General features: G+C 38.2%; 2 protein-coding genes across 7 annotated transcripts in view; one reads left to right on the top strand and one right to left on the bottom strand.

Annotated features, from left to right (window-relative positions):
• Positions 1-4,142, bottom strand: part of LOC122084639 (lariat debranching enzyme) — a 25,289-nt gene extending 21,147 nt beyond the window's left edge. For 5 of the 6 annotated variants that reach the window (XR_006141961.1, XM_042653043.1, XM_042653044.1 and 2 more), the window contains exons 1-2: positions 3,985-4,142; positions 3,694-3,810 (exon numbers count right to left, since the gene is read on the bottom strand). Coding sequence is in view for 4 of the 6 variants with exons in the window: in XM_042653043.1 (XP_042508977.1) it covers positions 3,694-3,810; positions 3,985-3,990 (123 nt within the window). In the remaining 2 variants the exon portion in view is untranslated. Of the gene's footprint in view, positions 1-3,693; positions 3,816-3,984 lie in introns of those variants that run through there. The other variant, XM_042653046.1, reaches the window with a different exon arrangement.
• Positions 4,143-14,006: 9,864 nt separating this feature from the next.
• On the top strand, positions 14,007-17,452 carry LOC122083448 (L-galactose dehydrogenase). Its single transcript, XM_042651260.1, has 5 exons — positions 14,007-14,364; positions 14,468-14,696; positions 14,789-15,088; positions 15,769-15,897; positions 17,208-17,452. The coding sequence occupies exons 1-5, from the start codon at positions 14,183-14,185 to the stop codon at positions 17,337-17,339; spliced, it is 972 nt and encodes a 323-aa protein (XP_042507194.1). The 5' UTR covers positions 14,007-14,182; the 3' UTR covers positions 17,340-17,452.
• The last annotated feature ends 903 nt before the right edge of the window (positions 17,453-18,355 follow it).

The raw sequence follows: 18,355 nt of genomic DNA, 5'->3' as shown, positions 1-18,355 counted from the left end.
TTTTGGCTGTTCTCTGTCACAGTAGAACCAAAAACAGAGAATGGGAAAAGGAAGAGAACGAAGGAGGATCCTTCGGTTCTGATACTAAGTTGAAGGAGAACCTTTAGGAAAGAAAGGGAAAATCAGAGTAGGAATGGGAAGGAGGGGAATCACACACTTCACTGGTACACAAACTCAACATCTTTACTCAATAATCAAATCACTCTCTAAATCTTCAATCGATTACAGCCAATATATAGGAAAATAAGAACATGAAATTAGAAACTTAACTGAAATGGAAACTAGCCTAAACTAGGAAACAACTATAAAAAGGAAACCAAAGCAAGGAAATAAATCCTACTCCTACGTTCAAGTCTGGAAAATAAAAGCATGAAATAAAATACTAAGTAAACTACTAATTTTATTTCCAACCCTTGTTGGACCAAAACCCTGGGCTGGACCGGTTCTTCTTGGCTCTTGGCTTCCAAAGCCGGTCATGCTGGTCCAACCAAGAAAGGGCAGCCGTATCTGCATCACATCAAATAAAAAAGAGTTCCAAATCTGCTGGACAGATCTGGACTTTGCGGACCCTCTTGAGAGATAGCACTCAAACCAGAGATTGTAGACAGCCGCAATAAATGCAGGCTTGCCCCCCATAACACAACAAATTTCCCAGCAAAGGACATGATCGAGGATGACTAATCTCTGTCGAAGGCCAAAATGCGCCTTCACCAAGGTAGCAGGACAGCATACTAGAGCTTTAAACGTGTAGAGATTTGAGAACCAGAATGAAAGAAGAAGAAAGAAGAGAGAGACAAAGGGATTGGGGAGGAAGGCTTGTGTGATAGATTGCTTTATGATTATTAACAACCTACCACCAGCCATTCTCTTTATATTAAATATGAAACAATTACATACTTTGAGTATGACTCTAAAGACATAATATGAGTAGGACTCTAAAGCCTAATCATAATAGGGTACTTACTTAGACTAGGAAACTAACTCGTACTAACTCACTTAGACTAAGACTCATTCCATGATGGAGATACTCCCCCTATCGTGGACTCAAATTCCAACAAAACGAGATCATACTTCATCCTGTATGAACATGGTATAAAGACTTCGAAAATTCCAGATGACCCGTTATTCATCAGGTAGGAAGGGATGGTAACAGCAAGAACCTCTCAGGGCTCGGCAAGGAAGAGGCCATGTGAGACAACTTCTAAAGATATGGTGGGGAGCTTTTATGCCACCGGCTGTAAAAATGAATAGAAGGGATGAGTGACAATCAAGGGCAGGAGGGGGTGATTGATCGAACAAAGGGAGGGAGAAGAGCCCAACAAGAAAGAGGGAAGACAAGGGAGGTGGGAGAGGAACCCTACACTGACAGAGGAGGTGAATGCTGAGATGGGGGAGAAGACGAGAGGATTTCGGGCGAAGAAGGGTCAGAAACCGGGTTGGCAATACTTGAATCCAGGCCTACTAATGGCAGGGTTTTAAGAGATGGGTATGGGCATCGCTGTTTATGGGGTGAGCCAGATGAATGGAGGATAATCATATCGGAAGGTATAATGGGCTAGGCCATAGGAAACATGGGGTGATAGAGCTGGGCCGACCAAGGGACTTAGGCCAACAGTGGTATTATGGGCTATAAGAGGGCTAGAATGAGAATCGGGTCTACCAAAAATGGGTTTAATAGAGAGAGAGAGAGAGAGAGAGAGAGAGAGAGAGGGGTTTAATGGAAGAAGGTTCAAGAGAAGTGGGCCCCACCTTTGAGGGATGGTTGGGAAGAGGCAAAAGGGGGGTAGTTGGGTATGGTGGGTCAAGGAGGATGGTTCGATTATGTTCATTACAATAGAGGAGAGAGGAGAGAGGAGAGAGGAGAGAGGAGAAGGTGATGACAAAGTTATTAGAGCAGAGAAAAGAGGAGTTGCGTATGGTTCCATCGTGGAGCAAGTAGACGGGTATGGCAGGGGATGGCGACTAGTCAGGGGACAAAGCAGAAGGGTAATGCAGATGTTGGATTCTGCGACAATTTCGGGAAGAGAGTCGTCTAATGCTAGCAAGGATGAGAATCTGTTGTTACCGTTGGTCCTACCAGAGTTATGGAACAATGGTAGGGATGAAGAAGCAACCTCATGACTGCAAGGAAAGCCGGAGGCTAGTTTATCACAGTGGCGAGGGCCACGACTCGGAGAGCAATAGGCAAAACGGGTAAGGGAATAAGGGGGAGGAGGGTAGATGATGGTGTAGTGGTTATTGGGACATGAATTATGGACTTATGGTACCTAGAGGTTGAGGTTGCTCATCGTGGGTAGTTGGCTTATGGTAGCAGAGATTGGTGTCGTGGCAAAGACCATGTAGACAAGGAAATGAAGAGGCCGCCATTCGAAAATCACATCCTGATCAAACAAGTAGCCTTCATCATCCATCACGTTGATGGAGGATGGAGGATGGAGGATGGAGGATGGAGGATGGAGGAGATTCATTTATGGAGACCTAAACAAGATTTTGGCAAAAGAAAGCCCATCTTTCTTCTTGGTTCTGGCATCAATGTAGAGAGGATTACCCAACCAAGAACCAACAATACTAAAGCCTATCAGCAAACCCGAAGTGGAAGGTGAGCCCAGACAAAGAGATCCACAGAGGGATGGTGCTGAGATCAATTAGTTGGAGTTGAAAGTGAAAATCCCAGAGTCGGAGAAAAATTGGATTCTGCCCAAACTGCCATGGTCCTCCATCCAAACCACGCAGCTTGTCATTTTCATTGGAGAAATTATAGATGAAGAACCCATTATCCAACAAGTAAATTTCAACATGCCCTTGCAGTTTCCATTTCTTGGTCAGTGATGGTTAAAGAATGTGGAGTGGTGGTCTGCTTCTAATAAAATGCCCGACCAAGGAGTTAAGCCAATTGCTTGCCTCTTTGTCCGGTAAACCAGTAGGGCAAAGAGCAAACTTAGAGCCTCCTACCATGTAAGGAGTGACAAAGTGAAGGGGGAGACCCTCTCTAAAAGGCATAGGTACCTGCCTAAAGAGGGCACTCCAGGTCATTCCTCCCTGAGAAGAGGAGGGAGCAACAAGGGGGTTGAGGAGGGTGGGAATGAGGGGGGCTTGGGAGGTGGCAGGGAAGTAGGGTCGGGGGAGCCTAGGTGGTGGCTGCACCACTCCATTGAGGCCAGCCATGGTGGCCGGCACTCATGGGAGGAGAAAAAAGCTTAGGTGCAGAAAAAATGTGCCGATACACATTTTAATATGGGTGAGTATTTTTTTAATACAACTAGTTTAAGCTATGTTATCAAACGGAAACATCCTATGAGTTATCTAGATCAATCTATCCCCCCCCCCAACTCACACACTCCCCCTCTTACACTTCTTTCTCAACTTTCTTCTTCCCTTTTTTCCACTTCCAATATTGCCACTTACTATTTCTAACCCCTTTGCTTCTAAATCCAATTCTAAACATCCTTTTGGTCAGTTTTATCTTCTCAGTCCCTACTTCTCATCCTTGCCATTTTAGCTTTACACAAGACCTACCTTTAACAGCAAACATTAGGACCCCTAAATCAAACACACATTTCATTAAGCATACAAGCGCGTACAATATAAGGTCAAGAACTAATATTATTCATCGCAAAATCTAAAGAAATGAAAACACCAACAACGGCCAGACTTATAGACGACATCCAACAAGAAGCAGCAGCAAAAGTTTACCTGAAAATCACCACAGCATAGGAGAAGGTCGATCTTTGTGTTTTCCACTTTCTCCAAATGCAGAAGAGTCGCGTAAACATTGTCGAGATCTCCGTGCATACATCCTTCCACTGCAATCTTCGTATGTATATGATCGCAGATAACAAATACGAGGGTTTTAGCAAAAAAAACATTGGACTACGAGTCGAAATTACGGAAGATGTTCTTCAGGTTAATATTTAACAAGATCGAACCAAAAGAAATGAATAACAATCAGGGGAGTGAGGAAACATGGAAGGTTTTGGAGCTTACTCTCATAGTGGTTAACTCAAGCTGCGTTATCCAGCTCAGTCAGTGAGAGACAGGCGTGAATTTCCCGCAACCAGTTTTGAACGAATCGATCTCGCTAAAACCAGAACCCTATCGCACGAGTCGACGAGAAAAATGAGGAATCGGGAATGGTTTCCTTTTTAGTCCAGGGCCGATATAAGCCTAGTCGGTCCCCATACTCCCCTGTCCCCGCCAATTTAAGCCCTGATTCCCTGGACCGTTAGTTCCCTTTACCGATTCCTCCATTTTTTATTTTTTTATTTTTAGAAACCGGGTTAATCAGGCTATAATCGATCTTTAAATGGGCTGATTGACGTATAAATGAATGATAAACAAGTTGAAAAGTCTATGAATGGATAATTACAATGATCTCCTCTGAAGATTCTGACGATTTTACAAGTTGAAAAGTCTATGAATGGATTTAAGCAATTCAAAAGAGGAAGAAACATATGTGCAAAGTCCTAGCGACCCTGCCAACCAAATGTGTTGAGAAAACTTTATTAACCGGAAGAATACGCCAAACATCTCGATGCTCCGTCTCTCATCCTCGTTTGAACTATGAATGGATTCTCAAATGAAGAAAAAGCTCAAGCTTGACCAAAAGAGACCAACAACTCTTCAATACTCATGCGATCATTGCGTGGGAGACTTGGAAGCAACCAAAAAATGGCTTTAGTAGTCAAAGTTCTTGTATATGACTTCAAATCATGAACAAGAGCGATGAATAAAAATGTGAACGAAGCTCTATGAATCTCGTCACATGCCCATCAAATACCTCATCTTCACATAATAGATTGGCACCTAGTATGGTAGATTACGCTGACTCCCATGCCATTCACACAAATTATACTATTTCCTTGAAACCAAACTCTTGGGCTTGGACACTTTGGTTGTTTAATTTTGGACAATCAACAGAAACGTCCCTTGGTGGCATTTAATCACTTTTTTCCTAACTCCCATTTTGTGAAAGAGGCATTAGCACTCATGGGTTTGAAGTCAACCTTTCTTAGTGTGAGGGGAAAGTGATTTACTTCTCTAACTATCAAACCCTCATTTGTTGCTTATTTTTAGGATGAAATAATGCTACCTGCTTGTGCAGTTATACTCCTTAACACAATGAGTGCAGAAAAATCATGCTGCCCCCACACTGAAGATGCTCTCATGCGCCCTTCCATTGGCCAGTATGTTGGTGTGTATCTATGCAATCATGATAGTGTTCCCTTGCGGTTATTATTATTGTTATTATTACTGCTTTTTTTATTTTTATTTTTTTACATAATACTAACTTGAAATCAACACACCTAGCAAGTAAAATCATCAATTGATTAATGCTGTTTAAAGTTCATAAAGTGCTCAAACGAAGCTAGCTTGAGTTGCTCTTCTACATCCAAAAGGTACACAATTTCAATCAAGATGAGTTTTAAGTAAGTTCATTGAAGTTTGAGATTTTTAATTCCTACAAGAAGTTGCAATTGCGCTGACTTTGGACTTTTTTTTTTTTTTTATCTTGACACCTTTATGGCTTTATCCCTCAAATATAAATATATTTAAAGTTATTGGAGAGGGGAAAGATAGGGGATAGGATTTTTTTGTTTTTGTTTTGTTTTTTCTTACTAGTAAGAAGATCAAATTAAAATTAAAGATCATAATTAATTATCAAACTCGAAATCTTAATGTTGCAATGTTTGTTTGTTTGTTTGTTTGTTTGTTTTCTTCTTTCTTTTTTTGGTATGCCTCACATAACAAGCCACATTTCCTTGTCATATGGCATAAATTGAGTAGGCTTTAGTGTAGCCATGTGATAGATGATCTCATGTACAAGTGTAACTTCAGACCAAAATAAGCATGGAAAATGATGAATGGTTAGTTTGAAAGTTCATATATCTTATAAGAATATCTTAATTAAAAAAAATGGAAAAAAGTCTATTTGGCAAGCGGGGTACCAACATTCTCTCTCACTTTTCTCATAATACACACACACACACACTCTCTCTCTCTACTGTCCGCCCTCATCCAATTAATGAACTGTGTTATGTGTTCCCCATTGGCCGACTCCCCAGGTTTTCCCATTAGCCGATTCGTCCGAGTGTGGATCAGGTTTTCGCACAATCTTAATTCATACACATAAAATCCAACTCTACTGTGGATTCCATATATGTGAATCAAGATTTTTCAAGAAACTGGTCCATCTTCGATTCTCCCACTGGTGGATATGGAGAACCGTCTATTAAGTAATATAGTGGCATTATGTAATCTATTGTTACTTTGAACTAAATTATAACTTATTTCCCCAACTTGTTTTAAGCAAGGTTTTCTACCATGAACTCATCCATGTTTGCCAATATTATAGTTTTCGAGAAGACATGAATCATGACCATTTTTAGGTGGTGAGTATTCAATAAGCATTTCATCGGAAAAAAATATATATATAAACAGCTATGCTAGATTAAAATTTCATGTTTGTTAATATTGGATAATTGTAGTACAATTTATTACAAAATACAAATTGCAATACAAAACTTTCGCAGTAGAAACTATGTTAACGTAATGTTGATCTTTAGCTGAAATGAGATGAGGAAATACTTGAAATAGATATTGAATCACCACCACAACTGAAGAAGCTTCGAGTATAATAGAAGTTGAGTCACACTTGTAGTGTTGTCTTTAAGGTAATTGATGCCCTCTACTGTCAAGAGTTGTTCTGCACCTCTAACTCCAAAATAAAACAACCTCTCACTAGAAGATGAGACAGTTATTCTAGTCCCTTTTAGGAGCAAAAAGTTACAGCACAGCAACTCCCTTCTAACCTTACACAAGACTTAGAGAAAATGAAAATAAGAGAAAAACTTGTATGGTTATAATAAGTAGAAACTGATGGAATGCCAACATGTGAATGTGTATCTTTGCAAGGTATTTAGTTAAGCTTATATAGACCCAAAACCAACCCCTGCACCCTCTTGGATTCCCCAAAGAGTAATCGCCAACTAATGGCAAGTTAATTAGAGAATAATGTCATGTTGACATGGATTGGGAATTAATTCAATAAATTGAATTGATCCCAATCAATTCCTTAGCCCACCTCCTCACTCATGGTAGTGACCACGAATGAACTTTAAGGCACCCATATAACAACATTGACCATTTATCTACATTTGGCAATAACCTATGATATGAATTAAGAATTAATTTTATAAATGAAATTAATCCCAATCAATTCTCTTTGCCCACCTCTCCACTCATGGTAATTGTCATTAATGAAATTTAGGACTCCCATAGGGTGTTATTGATGATTTTTCACTACTTGACCCCAATGATCCTACACCATAACAAGACAATCAAACACAAAAAAAAAAAAAATTATTTTGAAACTTAAATATAATAAAATAGATATAAAATCTAACAATCCTCCACAAGTTTTAAACGACACGAATGACACATGTGTTGTGACTGTATTAAACACTATATGACGCATCATTGTAGGTGTCTTTCGGACTTAAACATACACTAGGTCTAATGATCTACGCTACAGAGTACGGGTAGAGTTGTGCTCCTTGAACCTTTCTTCATTGATGTAGCTGATCGACCCATCAACCACATCCCATAAGTCGACTTTTTGAGCTACCCATCATATAATCACTTTGAACTTTTGAACCGGCCATGTCATTTATCTTGGACTCATGAATGTTTAACATACTTACATTTCTTGGGATTTGACTAATTAAGAGTTTTACCGCTCAACCTTTCTTCTTGTGGTGATACTACTATCACCATCTACATATTGGAATGAATACTTAAATAAGTAGTAGAACTGAATTGGTCATCTCATGACTTACTTTGTACCCCTTGAACCTAATTCAGGTATTAAGCATCTTCACATAGTTAAGGTTTCCATTACATGACCTAAGGATTAGGCATCAATTCCATTCTTGTGGATGCACTATAAAAGTTTTTGACAGATATAGGCATTGTGAACATGTCAGCTTGGTTAACTTTTTGACTTCACATAATTGATAGCTATCATTCCTTCATCTATGTACTATCTCACAAGATTATATCTTAGGTGTATGTACCTCCTTTTACCCTTGTATATCCGGTTATTGGCAAGATGTATAGCCATTTGATTATTACAATATAGTGATATCGATGGTGCCAATTTTTGCCACAATGGAATATCCGTCATTAAGTTTTTAAGTCATTCAACTAACGTTCTCTCATTTTCTAAGGCTATGAACTCAGCTTTCATGGTAGAGCCCGTCCCACAAGATTGTTTTATGGACTTTCATGAGATGGCACCGCCTGCTAGTGTAAATACATACCCACTAGTAGCTAATGACTCGTTTGTATATGAGATCCAATTTGCATCACAATACCCTTCCAACACCGCTGGTTTACCACTATAGTGCAAACTATAGTTTAGAGTACATTTTAGGTATCTCAGCAACCTATCAACCAAGTCTCAATACTCTTTACTTAGATTGTGAGTATGTTGATTCAACTTTCCTACCGCAAATGCAATATCAACATGCGTACAATTCATTCGATATGTCGCTAATAAATAATTTAAACATATTTTTTTTATTCACCAGTTCACCCAAGTTTCTTTTCAAATGACATCTCATATCAAAATGTGTTTTAACCGTTGAAACTTTATGGTACCCATACTTTTTAAGTATGTTTTCTACATAATGGGATTGAGATAGTGAAATATTATTCTCTTGCTTGATGATCTTGATCTCAAGGATCATATCAACCTCTCATTAAGTCCTTTGTGTCAAAATTAGACATCAAAAGTTTCTTAACTTGATTCACTATTTCTAAGTTTGTTCCCATTATCAACATATCATCTACATATAACAGTATAAATACACCCTTACCACCATGAAACCTACTATATAAGTACCTTTCAGCATCGTTTACAATGAAACTATTTGAAATTAGAACTTTGTCTAATTTTTAATGCCACTGCTTTGGTGTCTACTTTAATCCATATAAAGATTTACGAAGCTTACAAACTTTTTGCTCTTGTCCACTTATAACACAACCTTCTGGTTACTTTATGTAAATTTTTTTCTTTAAGTCATCATTTAAAAATGTTATTTTTACATCCATTTGATAGATGACTAGGTTATGTATTGATACCATTGCTAACATAACCCTTACTATGGCAATTATAGAGATTGGGGCAAATGTGTCAAAGTAATCAATGTTAGGCTTTTGCCTAGACCCCTTGACTACAAGTATGGCATTGAAATGATCAAGTGATCTATCATTTTTTAATTTATTTTGAAATATCCATTTGGTTTCTAAAATTTTGGAACTAATTGGTAAATGTATCAATTCCTAAGTATTATTCTCTAAGATTGAATCTAGTTCAGTCTTGATTGCCTCATTCCAAAATACGGCATCCGATGATGTAATAGCCTCTTTGTATGTAAGAGGATACTTGTTTACTAAATAGACAAGCCAATCATCATTAGAATATTTGGGTCTTTTGAGTCGCTTGCTCATCCTTGGTTGACTTCCATCACCATTATCCAATTTTTGATTGGTGACCCTTTCATTTAACTCAATTTCCTCATAAGTCAATTGACTATCCTTACTTGGAGGTAAGTTAGACTTAAATGAACATATGTTTTCAAATAACTCAACATTTCTTGATTCTATGATGCTATTTGTTTCAATAACATCATCCATGACTTTAATCACTATGAACTGGTATACTGTACTATTTGTAGCATACCCAAAAACACACAATCACATGTTTTTTCCCTTTTTTTTTGGTATCTGGTAATAATACTTTAGCCAAACAACCCAAAATCTGCAAGTGTTTTAGACTTGATTTCCTTCCAAACCATTTATGGAATAATACTAGTCTTGTTATATGGGATTCTATTTAATAGATAACATGCCGTTAGTATGGTTTCCCCCCACATATCAAGTGGTACACTTGAACTCAATAACATAGAGTTCATTATATATTTAAGAGATATATTTTTCCTTTCGGCAACCCCATTAGATTTCGATTGGTATAGAGCGGTTGTTTCATGGATAATTTTATTTTTCTCACAAAACTTTTAAAGGTTCAAATACTCAGTCCCTCTATCAGTTCTAAGTCTTTTAACATTCTTATCAAGTTGATTTTCAACTTCCGTTTTGTAATATATAAATGCCTTTCCGACCTTATCCTTTGATTTGGATAAATAATTCATGGTATACCTGGAATGATCATCTACGAAGGTTATGACATAGTTGTTTCCTCTCATAGACTCATATGACTTATAGTCACTCAAGTCACTATGGATCAATTATAAGAGACCACTCTTTCCATCCACAGTTTTATGAGGCTTTTTTGTTAACTTCGCCTCTACACAAGCTGCACACTTGTTCACAGGGGGTTCTCCCTTATTGGTGATCATGTTTAACTTGCATAGTTTGGTGATATATTTCACAGTACTATGACCCATCCTACCATGCCACAAATCAAAATAATTAGTAGGGACAACAATATAAACAGAAGAAATATTAGCTTTCTCAATCACAATATTTTCAATGGTTAAAACAAATAACCCTTCACTAAGATATCCCTTTTCCATAAATACATTGTTTATAGTGATAACCGCCTTATTACTCTCAAAAGCTAATTTCATTCATACTTTACTAAGAAAATAAACTGAAATTAAATTATGCCTAATGTCCGGCACATGGAGGACATTGGTGAGAACCATAGTCTTCCCTTAAATGAGCTTCAATATTACTTTTCATTTCCCTATAATATGGGCACTTTGAAAATTTTTCATTAATACCTTTTCGTCTCTCATACTCATGGAATAAGAGGAGCATATATTCATATCACAAAAAATGTGTCTTGTAGCACCGATATCCAATATCCAATCCTTTGATTTTTCAACCAAATTTGCTTCTGTGACCATAGCTACAAAGACTTTGTCTTCAACTAGGTTCACCTTTTTTAATTTTTTCTTTTTGAATCGGCAATCTTTTTTGAAGTGCCCTGGCTTACCGCACTCATAACAAGTGAGTTTATTATTCTTAAATGAAAGTTCATCATTGTTTTGATGGTTTTTCCTTTTTTTGTTTGTTTTGTTTGTTGGTTTCTACCAAGTTCGCTTTTAAGCGTTTGTCCCCAAGGTCTTTTTCACCATTGTCCTTGTTTTAGTTATTTTCCTCAATTTTGATCTTTACAACCAACCGGTCCAAGGTCAACTCTATCTTCTTGTGTTTTATTGACAACTTGAAAGCATCCTAAGAAAATGAAAGTTTTTCAATCAAGGCACCGGTCACAAATTCTTCTAGCAGAACCATTTTTTCCTTTGCAAGCTTTCCAGCCAAGATTTGAAATTTATCAATTTGATCCAAAATGGTGTCACTATCTTTCATAGTAAAATTTAAAAAGTTAGCCACCAAGTACTTCTACAAGCCAGCATCTTCAAGAGAATACTTTTTTACCAAAGCATTCCAAATTGAATATGCATACTCGAATGAACTATACACATGGTATAAGTCATTGGATAATGCATTCAATATCCGATTTTTACATTGGTAATCCGCTTGAATTCAAACCACCATTTTGCCTTCCTTTACAGGATCATTGCTTTTTTATGGCATGGGTTCAGTCAAGGCAAATGCCATCTCAATTTGGGCTAATGCACACAACATCATTTACCTCCACCGTTTGAAGTTTTGACCTTAAAACTGTTAATTATATCAAATTCAATGACAATCTTCATCTTACCCAAATCTGGAATAAGATTAGTTACCGACGGAATAACATTGGTGAGAATTGAATCAATGTGAATAAATGAGGAATCCCTTACCATTGTGGCTAACATGAACCCTGCTTCCTTCGTCGTTGATTGTTCCTTTAACATTAATGTTTGAAAGATCTCCTACGTTGATAGTTCCATCAATGACATTGTTATTTGAAGCATCACCTACGATAGTGATTAAAAGACCATCATTGTCGTTAGAGTCATCACCTCTGTTGAGGCTTGCATCTCCAAGATTAGCCATGAGATCTTACAACGATCAATTACCTTAAACTTGTTGGATAATTGTAGTAAAATTTCTTACAAAATACAAATTGTAATACAACGCTTTTGTAGTAGAAATTATGCTATCATAGTGTTGATCCTTAGCTGAAATGAGATGAGGAAACACTTGAAATAGATGTTGAATCACCACCACAACTGAAGAAGTTTCGAACATAATAGAGGTTGAGTCACATTTGTAGTGCTACCTTTAAGGTAATTGATGCCCTCTACTGCCAAGAGTTGTTTTGCACCTCCACCTTCAAGATAAAACAACCTCTCACTAGAAGATGAGGTAGTTCTTCTAGTCCCTTCTAAGAGCAAAAAACTACAGCACAGTAGCCCTCTCTAACCTTACACAAGACTTAGAGAAAATGGAAAGAAGATAAAAACTTGTATGGTTACAATAAGTAGAAATGGATAGAATGTCAATGTGTGAATGTGTTTCTCTGCAAGGTATTTGGTTGAGTTTATATAGACCCAAAATCAACCATTGCACTCTCTTGGATTCCCCAAAGAGTAACTTCCAACTAATGGCAAGTTAATTGGAGAATAGTGTCATATGAACATGAATTGAGAATTAATTCAATAAATTAAATTAATCCTAGTCAATTCTTTAGCCCACCTCCCCATTAATGGTAGTGACCATGAATGGACTATAGGGTACTCATATAATGACATTGACCATTTACCTCCATTTGGCAATAACCTATGTCATGAATTAAGAATTGAAATTAATCTCAATCAATTCTCTTTGCCCACCTCTCCACTCATAGTAATGGCTATGAATGGAATTTAGGTTTCCCATATGGTGTTATTGAGCATTTTCCACTACCTTGACCCCAAGGGTCCTACACTACAACAAGACAATCATAACACATAAAGGAAATACTTAATTTTAAAACTTAAATATAATAAAATAGATATAAAATCTAACAGTTAATAACAAACCATGTCATTTTCATTCAAGACATGCCAACCCATTTGTTAATGGAGATTCCTTTATTTTTTCCGGGTTACTAAAATATTTAGCCAAAAATAAAAGAACCTAACTTTGAAACCATGGTGATTATTTTGGTAGAATTTACATTATGTTAAGTATCCAACTCAAAAGTTTAAGTTATAACGGAAGATCCTAATTCAATACAAGCATACAACATCCATCAAAAGTTTTCTCGCAATGAATCAATTGTGTGTATGGTCAAGATTTATAATTTTATACCTTATTTATTTGTGTGTATGGTCAAGATTTATAATTTTATTAATTATTTATTCTTGGCTTAACCATCAACTGTAAGGAAGCCTCATTCTCAAAGCTTAAGATAGGGAAAGATTCTCTAAATTGACCGCGAAGAGTATTTGTTGTATTCCCTTGGTGAAGGTACGTGATGGACTCTAAATCGGAAGAGAGTAGTTGTCTTTTGCCTCAATGGGCTAAAAGAATAGAGAAAAAAAAAATTGATGAAAATAGTAATACACTTTTGCATTTTTTCTCAGATTTGGGGAGTCAATTTTTGACAACTCATGTTTTGATTTGAAGGAAGTCTGAATAGAATTATAAAATTATGGAATAAAGAATGCTATCCAATAATCTGTCTCTGCACCAAGTCGCATCTATACTGAAGATGCTTCCTTGCACATCCCATTAGTTGCGGGCGTCGATGTGTACGTGGGCTATCTGATATTGTTCTCTACCTCTATCTAATGTGCAATATTTCTTTATTTTCTTTGATTAAAAAAAAAGTCTTGTTGATGCAGGAAACACCCAAGAGATAGGACGTGCAAAAAACACCAACTCACCCTATGTCCAGACTCCAGACCATTGAAGATGCTGGCATGCTGTCTCATCGTGAGTTGGTATTTCCTGTGGTAGCAGAACATAGTTTTTTATTTCCCCCTCCCCCTAAAAAAAAAAAAAAAAAGGAAAAAAAAAATGAGCACCACTGTGCCAAGATGCCGGTGTGACAAAAAGACCATTATACCAATGGTTGCCTGGTTGGTCCCGTGCTTGCGCAGTGTCCACATGGCCGGATAGCGATATCCAGTGCGGTGGTGTTTTACGGTTAAATTTATCGTGGTCTGTTTACTTCGTCAGTGGTGTGGCCGTGTGGGCGCGAGGATTTTAGCTGGAAACGATGATGTCAACTGAAGCGAAGCTCGAGCTTCGGGAGCTCGGGAACACAGGCCTCAAGGTCAGCTCCGTTGGCTTCGGTGCCTCTCCTCTCGGCAACGTCTTTGGCACAGTCCCTGAAGAAGAAGCCATCGGTTCCGTCCGTGAAGCGTTCAATTCCGGCATCAATTTCTTTGACACCTCTCCGTTGGTCACTCAAATTCATTTGAACTTTGCAAGTTTCTGTAATGTCTCTCATTGTTTTCTCATTTTTCCTTAAGAGATTCTTCTATGCCTGTCAATCTTGCAGGTTTTACGGAGGAACGTTGTCAGAGAAGGTCCTCGGGAATTCTCTGAAAGCTCTAGGGGTCCCCAGAAATGAGTTTATAGTGGCGACAAAGTGCGGACGCTACATCGAGGGTTTCGATTTTAGTGCGGAGAGAGTCACGAGGAGTATCGACGAGAGCTTGGCTAGATTGAAACTGGATTATGTGGATATACTTCACTGCCATGATATCGAATTTGGGTCTCTTGATCAGGTCATCTTTGTTTTTGTTACTATTAATTTGTTTTTTCTTCTTTGCTTTATTTGGATTTTCTGAAGCTTGAAATGGATTGCGTGTTTCTACAGATAGTAAACGAGACGATCCCTGCGCTTCAGAAATTGAAGGAAGCAGGAAAGATCCGCTTTATTGGTATAACGGGACTTCCATTGGGTATTTTCACTTACGTGCTTGATCGAGTTCCACCTGGTTCAGTCGACGTGATTCTGTCCTATTGCCACTATAGCATTAATGATTCCACTCTTGAAGATCTGCTTCCTTACTTGAAGAGCAAAGGGGTTGGTGTTATCAGCGCTTCTCCACTTTCAATGGGCCTTCTCACGGAGAATGGTCCGCCTGAGTGGCACCCAGCTTCGCAAGAACTCAAGGTAGTCCCTTTTCTTTTGTTCTTCTTATTCTTTGTGTGTAATCTTGGTACCATTCAACGATTAGACTGCCTGAAGCCTAGGGTAAGGAATGCTCACACTTCTTAAATCCTTAAGTCTAGAATTTTTATCATTCATGGAAAGATATCCCTACAATTTACAAGCTTGAGTTCATAACAGACCAATAGTCACTTCTTTGAAGGTTTCAAATCTTTTGGTTTGAGTAGATGATTGAATTCATCACTGGACTACAAAAGCTGAATTCTTGGAGCTTCATTCCCAGGGCAAACAAACTGTTGCGTAAGCTTTTTTAGTCCATGGATACTGGTTTCCAGTTTTGTGGGAACTGTAAAAAGGTTTTATGAAATCCCATATTGCTTTTGTTGAAAGTTGGGTTGCCTCAACAAGGTTGTGATTAATGGATATGGAGTTTACATATATTATGAACTAGAGAAAACTATATTTGTTTCTTATGGTTGAAGAAACTGTAATGCACTTCCTCCATTGTTATTGTTGTTGTCATATGCTCCCTTTTTAAAAGATGTTGTGACTATTCAATTAATTGTCTTTTTAGTAGACTTTTAGTAGAAGATCATTTTATGGAGTTCATATTTTTGAGCTTTATGATTCATTCACTTTGTTAATGTTTAAGTTTTGATCTTAAATCTGTCTCATTTTAACAGTCTGCATGCCAAGCTGTGGCAGCCCATTGCAAGGAGAAAGGGAAGAATATTTCAAAGTTAGCTTTGCAGTACAGCTTGTCAAACAAGGAAATTTCTTCTGTGCTGATTGGCATGAACTCCATTCGACAGGTTCTTATTCTTCATGTTCATTGATTTCACATTTCATTAACCTAAATGCTGTGTGTTTAGTTATTTTGGAAGTGATATTAGTTGACAGTGTGGATAATACCGTTGCCTCTCTTTCAATACTAACATAGTAACATGTGCAATGCCATCGTGTTTTAGTTTGCAAAATGAAGACACTTCCTATGAGATGTGGCTTCTGAGTTTACTGTTAAATTCATTATAACTGCAAAAGAAACACCTTTGTTGTTGATAAGTTCCTATAAGTGATGTTTCGATCTGAGGCATAAAGCACTCACTGTAGGTTATAGAACTCTTCAATATGAGACTGGCCTGAGTCTACTCATTGTTTATGATATCTTCCATTTGTTTTGAGACTTGTTTGATTGTCGTCCGCTAGTCCTTCTGGGATGCCTTTTCCATGATTTGTTCATTGGTGATATGGGATTTGTATTTTCTACAGTTCTACTACATTTTTTAGCAGCTTTGGAGTTATTCTAGCATCACAAAAACTATGAAGGGCAGATGTATTACTTTAATGGTTTGACATGTGGCAGGACTACAGACTACAGGGTGGTCAATCTAATTTTATCCATATATCTGTTAGAACTGAAAATCTTCCCTATATTTCCCCTTAACTTGAATATGTTAAGAAACTCCTGCCATTGTTCTCCAGTTTTGTGTGACATAACTAGAAGAAGCTTCGAAATAAATACATCTCTCTGTGTGCTTAGAGTTGCATCAGCAAGAAACTTTAAAAGTGCAATCATCTGCATTTTCTTATAGATGTTTCGTCCCATGTAATTATGCTGCCTGGTGTGAGAACTTTGCTTGGATATACTAGGCACATAGTGGATTGATTGATGAGAATTGTTTTTACTTTCTGTGCTTCTTCCCCCTTCTTATTTTATCTTTATTCTGAGTTGGATGATTGTCTGGTTTGTCAAATTATCATGCTGACTGGCTTATCATCGGGGTGGATGTAGATTGAAGGGTCTAAGTTTCTACCCTGAACTTGGTAAAACAAAAGTTATCATGACCAGAACAGCTTCATAAAACCAACATTCTACTGTCTGTTTTTTTATCCTTTTCCCCATTGCACTTTCATGCTCCCCAACCCTACTGGATGCTAGAGATATGTGTGGTATTAGGGCAATACTCAAGATTGTCAAATGTTCACTTCTGCATAGTTATAGCCTTATACCACTTTTCAAAGGTCTATGCTGAGATGCAATTTACTTGAGGCATCCAGTTGTTAATTTCTGTCATACTCATACATTTAACACATTAACTAACCCTTGGCCCTTGAACGCCAGGTGAAGGAAAATGTTGCTGCCGCTTTGGAACTCGTTTCTGTTGGGAAGGATGAGGGAAGTATTAGGGAGATCGAAGGTATTCTAGAACCTGTGAAGAATCAGACATGGCCCAGTGGCATACAACAAGGTTGAGTCTTCTTGATATGAAGTTGCTTAGACTATAATAAATCTACTATTTGCTGGTGTAATCCTCCCAAACTGGTCCATTTTATGCTGATTAATCTAATGCCCTCTGTTTCTGTTCATACGATGTCTATTTTTTTTTTTAGAATTATGCGATGGAAGTTGAATCTGTTAGGATGAGGGCACTCCCCATCTCTTGGGCCGAGCTTTCTTGGCATTATATGCAGTGAAGCAATTCAGTTCATTTTGACTTTTCTACCCTCGCAAATGCTTTTGCTGGGTTATAGGAAGCCAGGATGGGTTGTTACTTGTAAACTCACTTTTAAAGAAAGTATTATGCCAGATCCTTCCCTTCTTCCTCTCAGGCTCTGGCTTAGGCTTCTTCTCTCCTGCCCCGCCCTGCTCGCCCCGGCCATGCCCTGCTATGCTAAATCTGTGCTTGTCATTGGAAGAAAATCCTCCAAGCCTGCCCCATGTAAAACAACAGAGAAAGCTTTTCTTCCAGAGCACCATGGAAAGCTTCTGAGAAACCCAAGAAGCAAAGAAAGCTTTTCTCCCAGAGCACCATGGAAAGCTTCTGAGAAACCCAAGAAGCTTCCAGGAACGAGACCAAAGCTTACCCTTGACTTCCCACCCCCTCCCATGATTTTATTTTCCTTCTACACACTTTCCTCTCCGCAAGGCATATCCGCCCTCATGATCCAAGCCAAGCCTAGCAGCGATCGTGCTAGCTTAAGGCATTACACCTCAGCAAATGTGTCGGGGTGAGGAGAAAGCAGGGGAGAGAGAGCCGGACATGTGCCATGAGTGGAAATTGCCTAGCTCATATTCACTCCACTGCTAGATTTTGGTTGCAGGTCAGGGGATACTCACTTCCTGAACTTCATACATGCCCCCCTTAAGTCTGTCACATACTTGATCAGCCGTTGTCACTGCTCGTCTGCTACCTCTTCCTCCCTAAATTTCACCCTCGTAACAAGAGGCTAACCAGAATAAATCCAGGCAGTGGCGGCCCATCTGGGTGG

This window comes from Macadamia integrifolia, chromosome 7, assembly GCF_013358625.1.
Source record: "Macadamia integrifolia cultivar HAES 741 chromosome 7, SCU_Mint_v3, whole genome shotgun sequence".
In the NCBI taxonomy this organism is placed as follows: Eukaryota; Viridiplantae; Streptophyta; class Magnoliopsida; order Proteales; family Proteaceae; genus Macadamia; species Macadamia integrifolia.
Note: the sequence above shows the minus strand (reverse complement) of the source record. Positions and strands in the feature narration are given on the sequence as shown.

Excerpts from the sequence above, each read along its gene's own strand:
- LOC122083448 (XM_042651260.1), top strand. The coding sequence starts at position 14,183 with ATGATGTCAACTGAAGCGAAGCTCGAGCTTCGGGAGCTCGGGAACACA. Across the intron at positions 14,365-14,467 it reads AATTTCTTTGACACCTCTCC|GTTTTACGGAGGAACGTTGT; the intron begins GTTGGTCACTCA and ends TCAATCTTGCAG. Across the intron at positions 15,898-17,207 it reads GCATGAACTCCATTCGACAG|GTGAAGGAAAATGTTGCTGC; the intron begins GTTCTTATTCTT and ends CTTGAACGCCAG.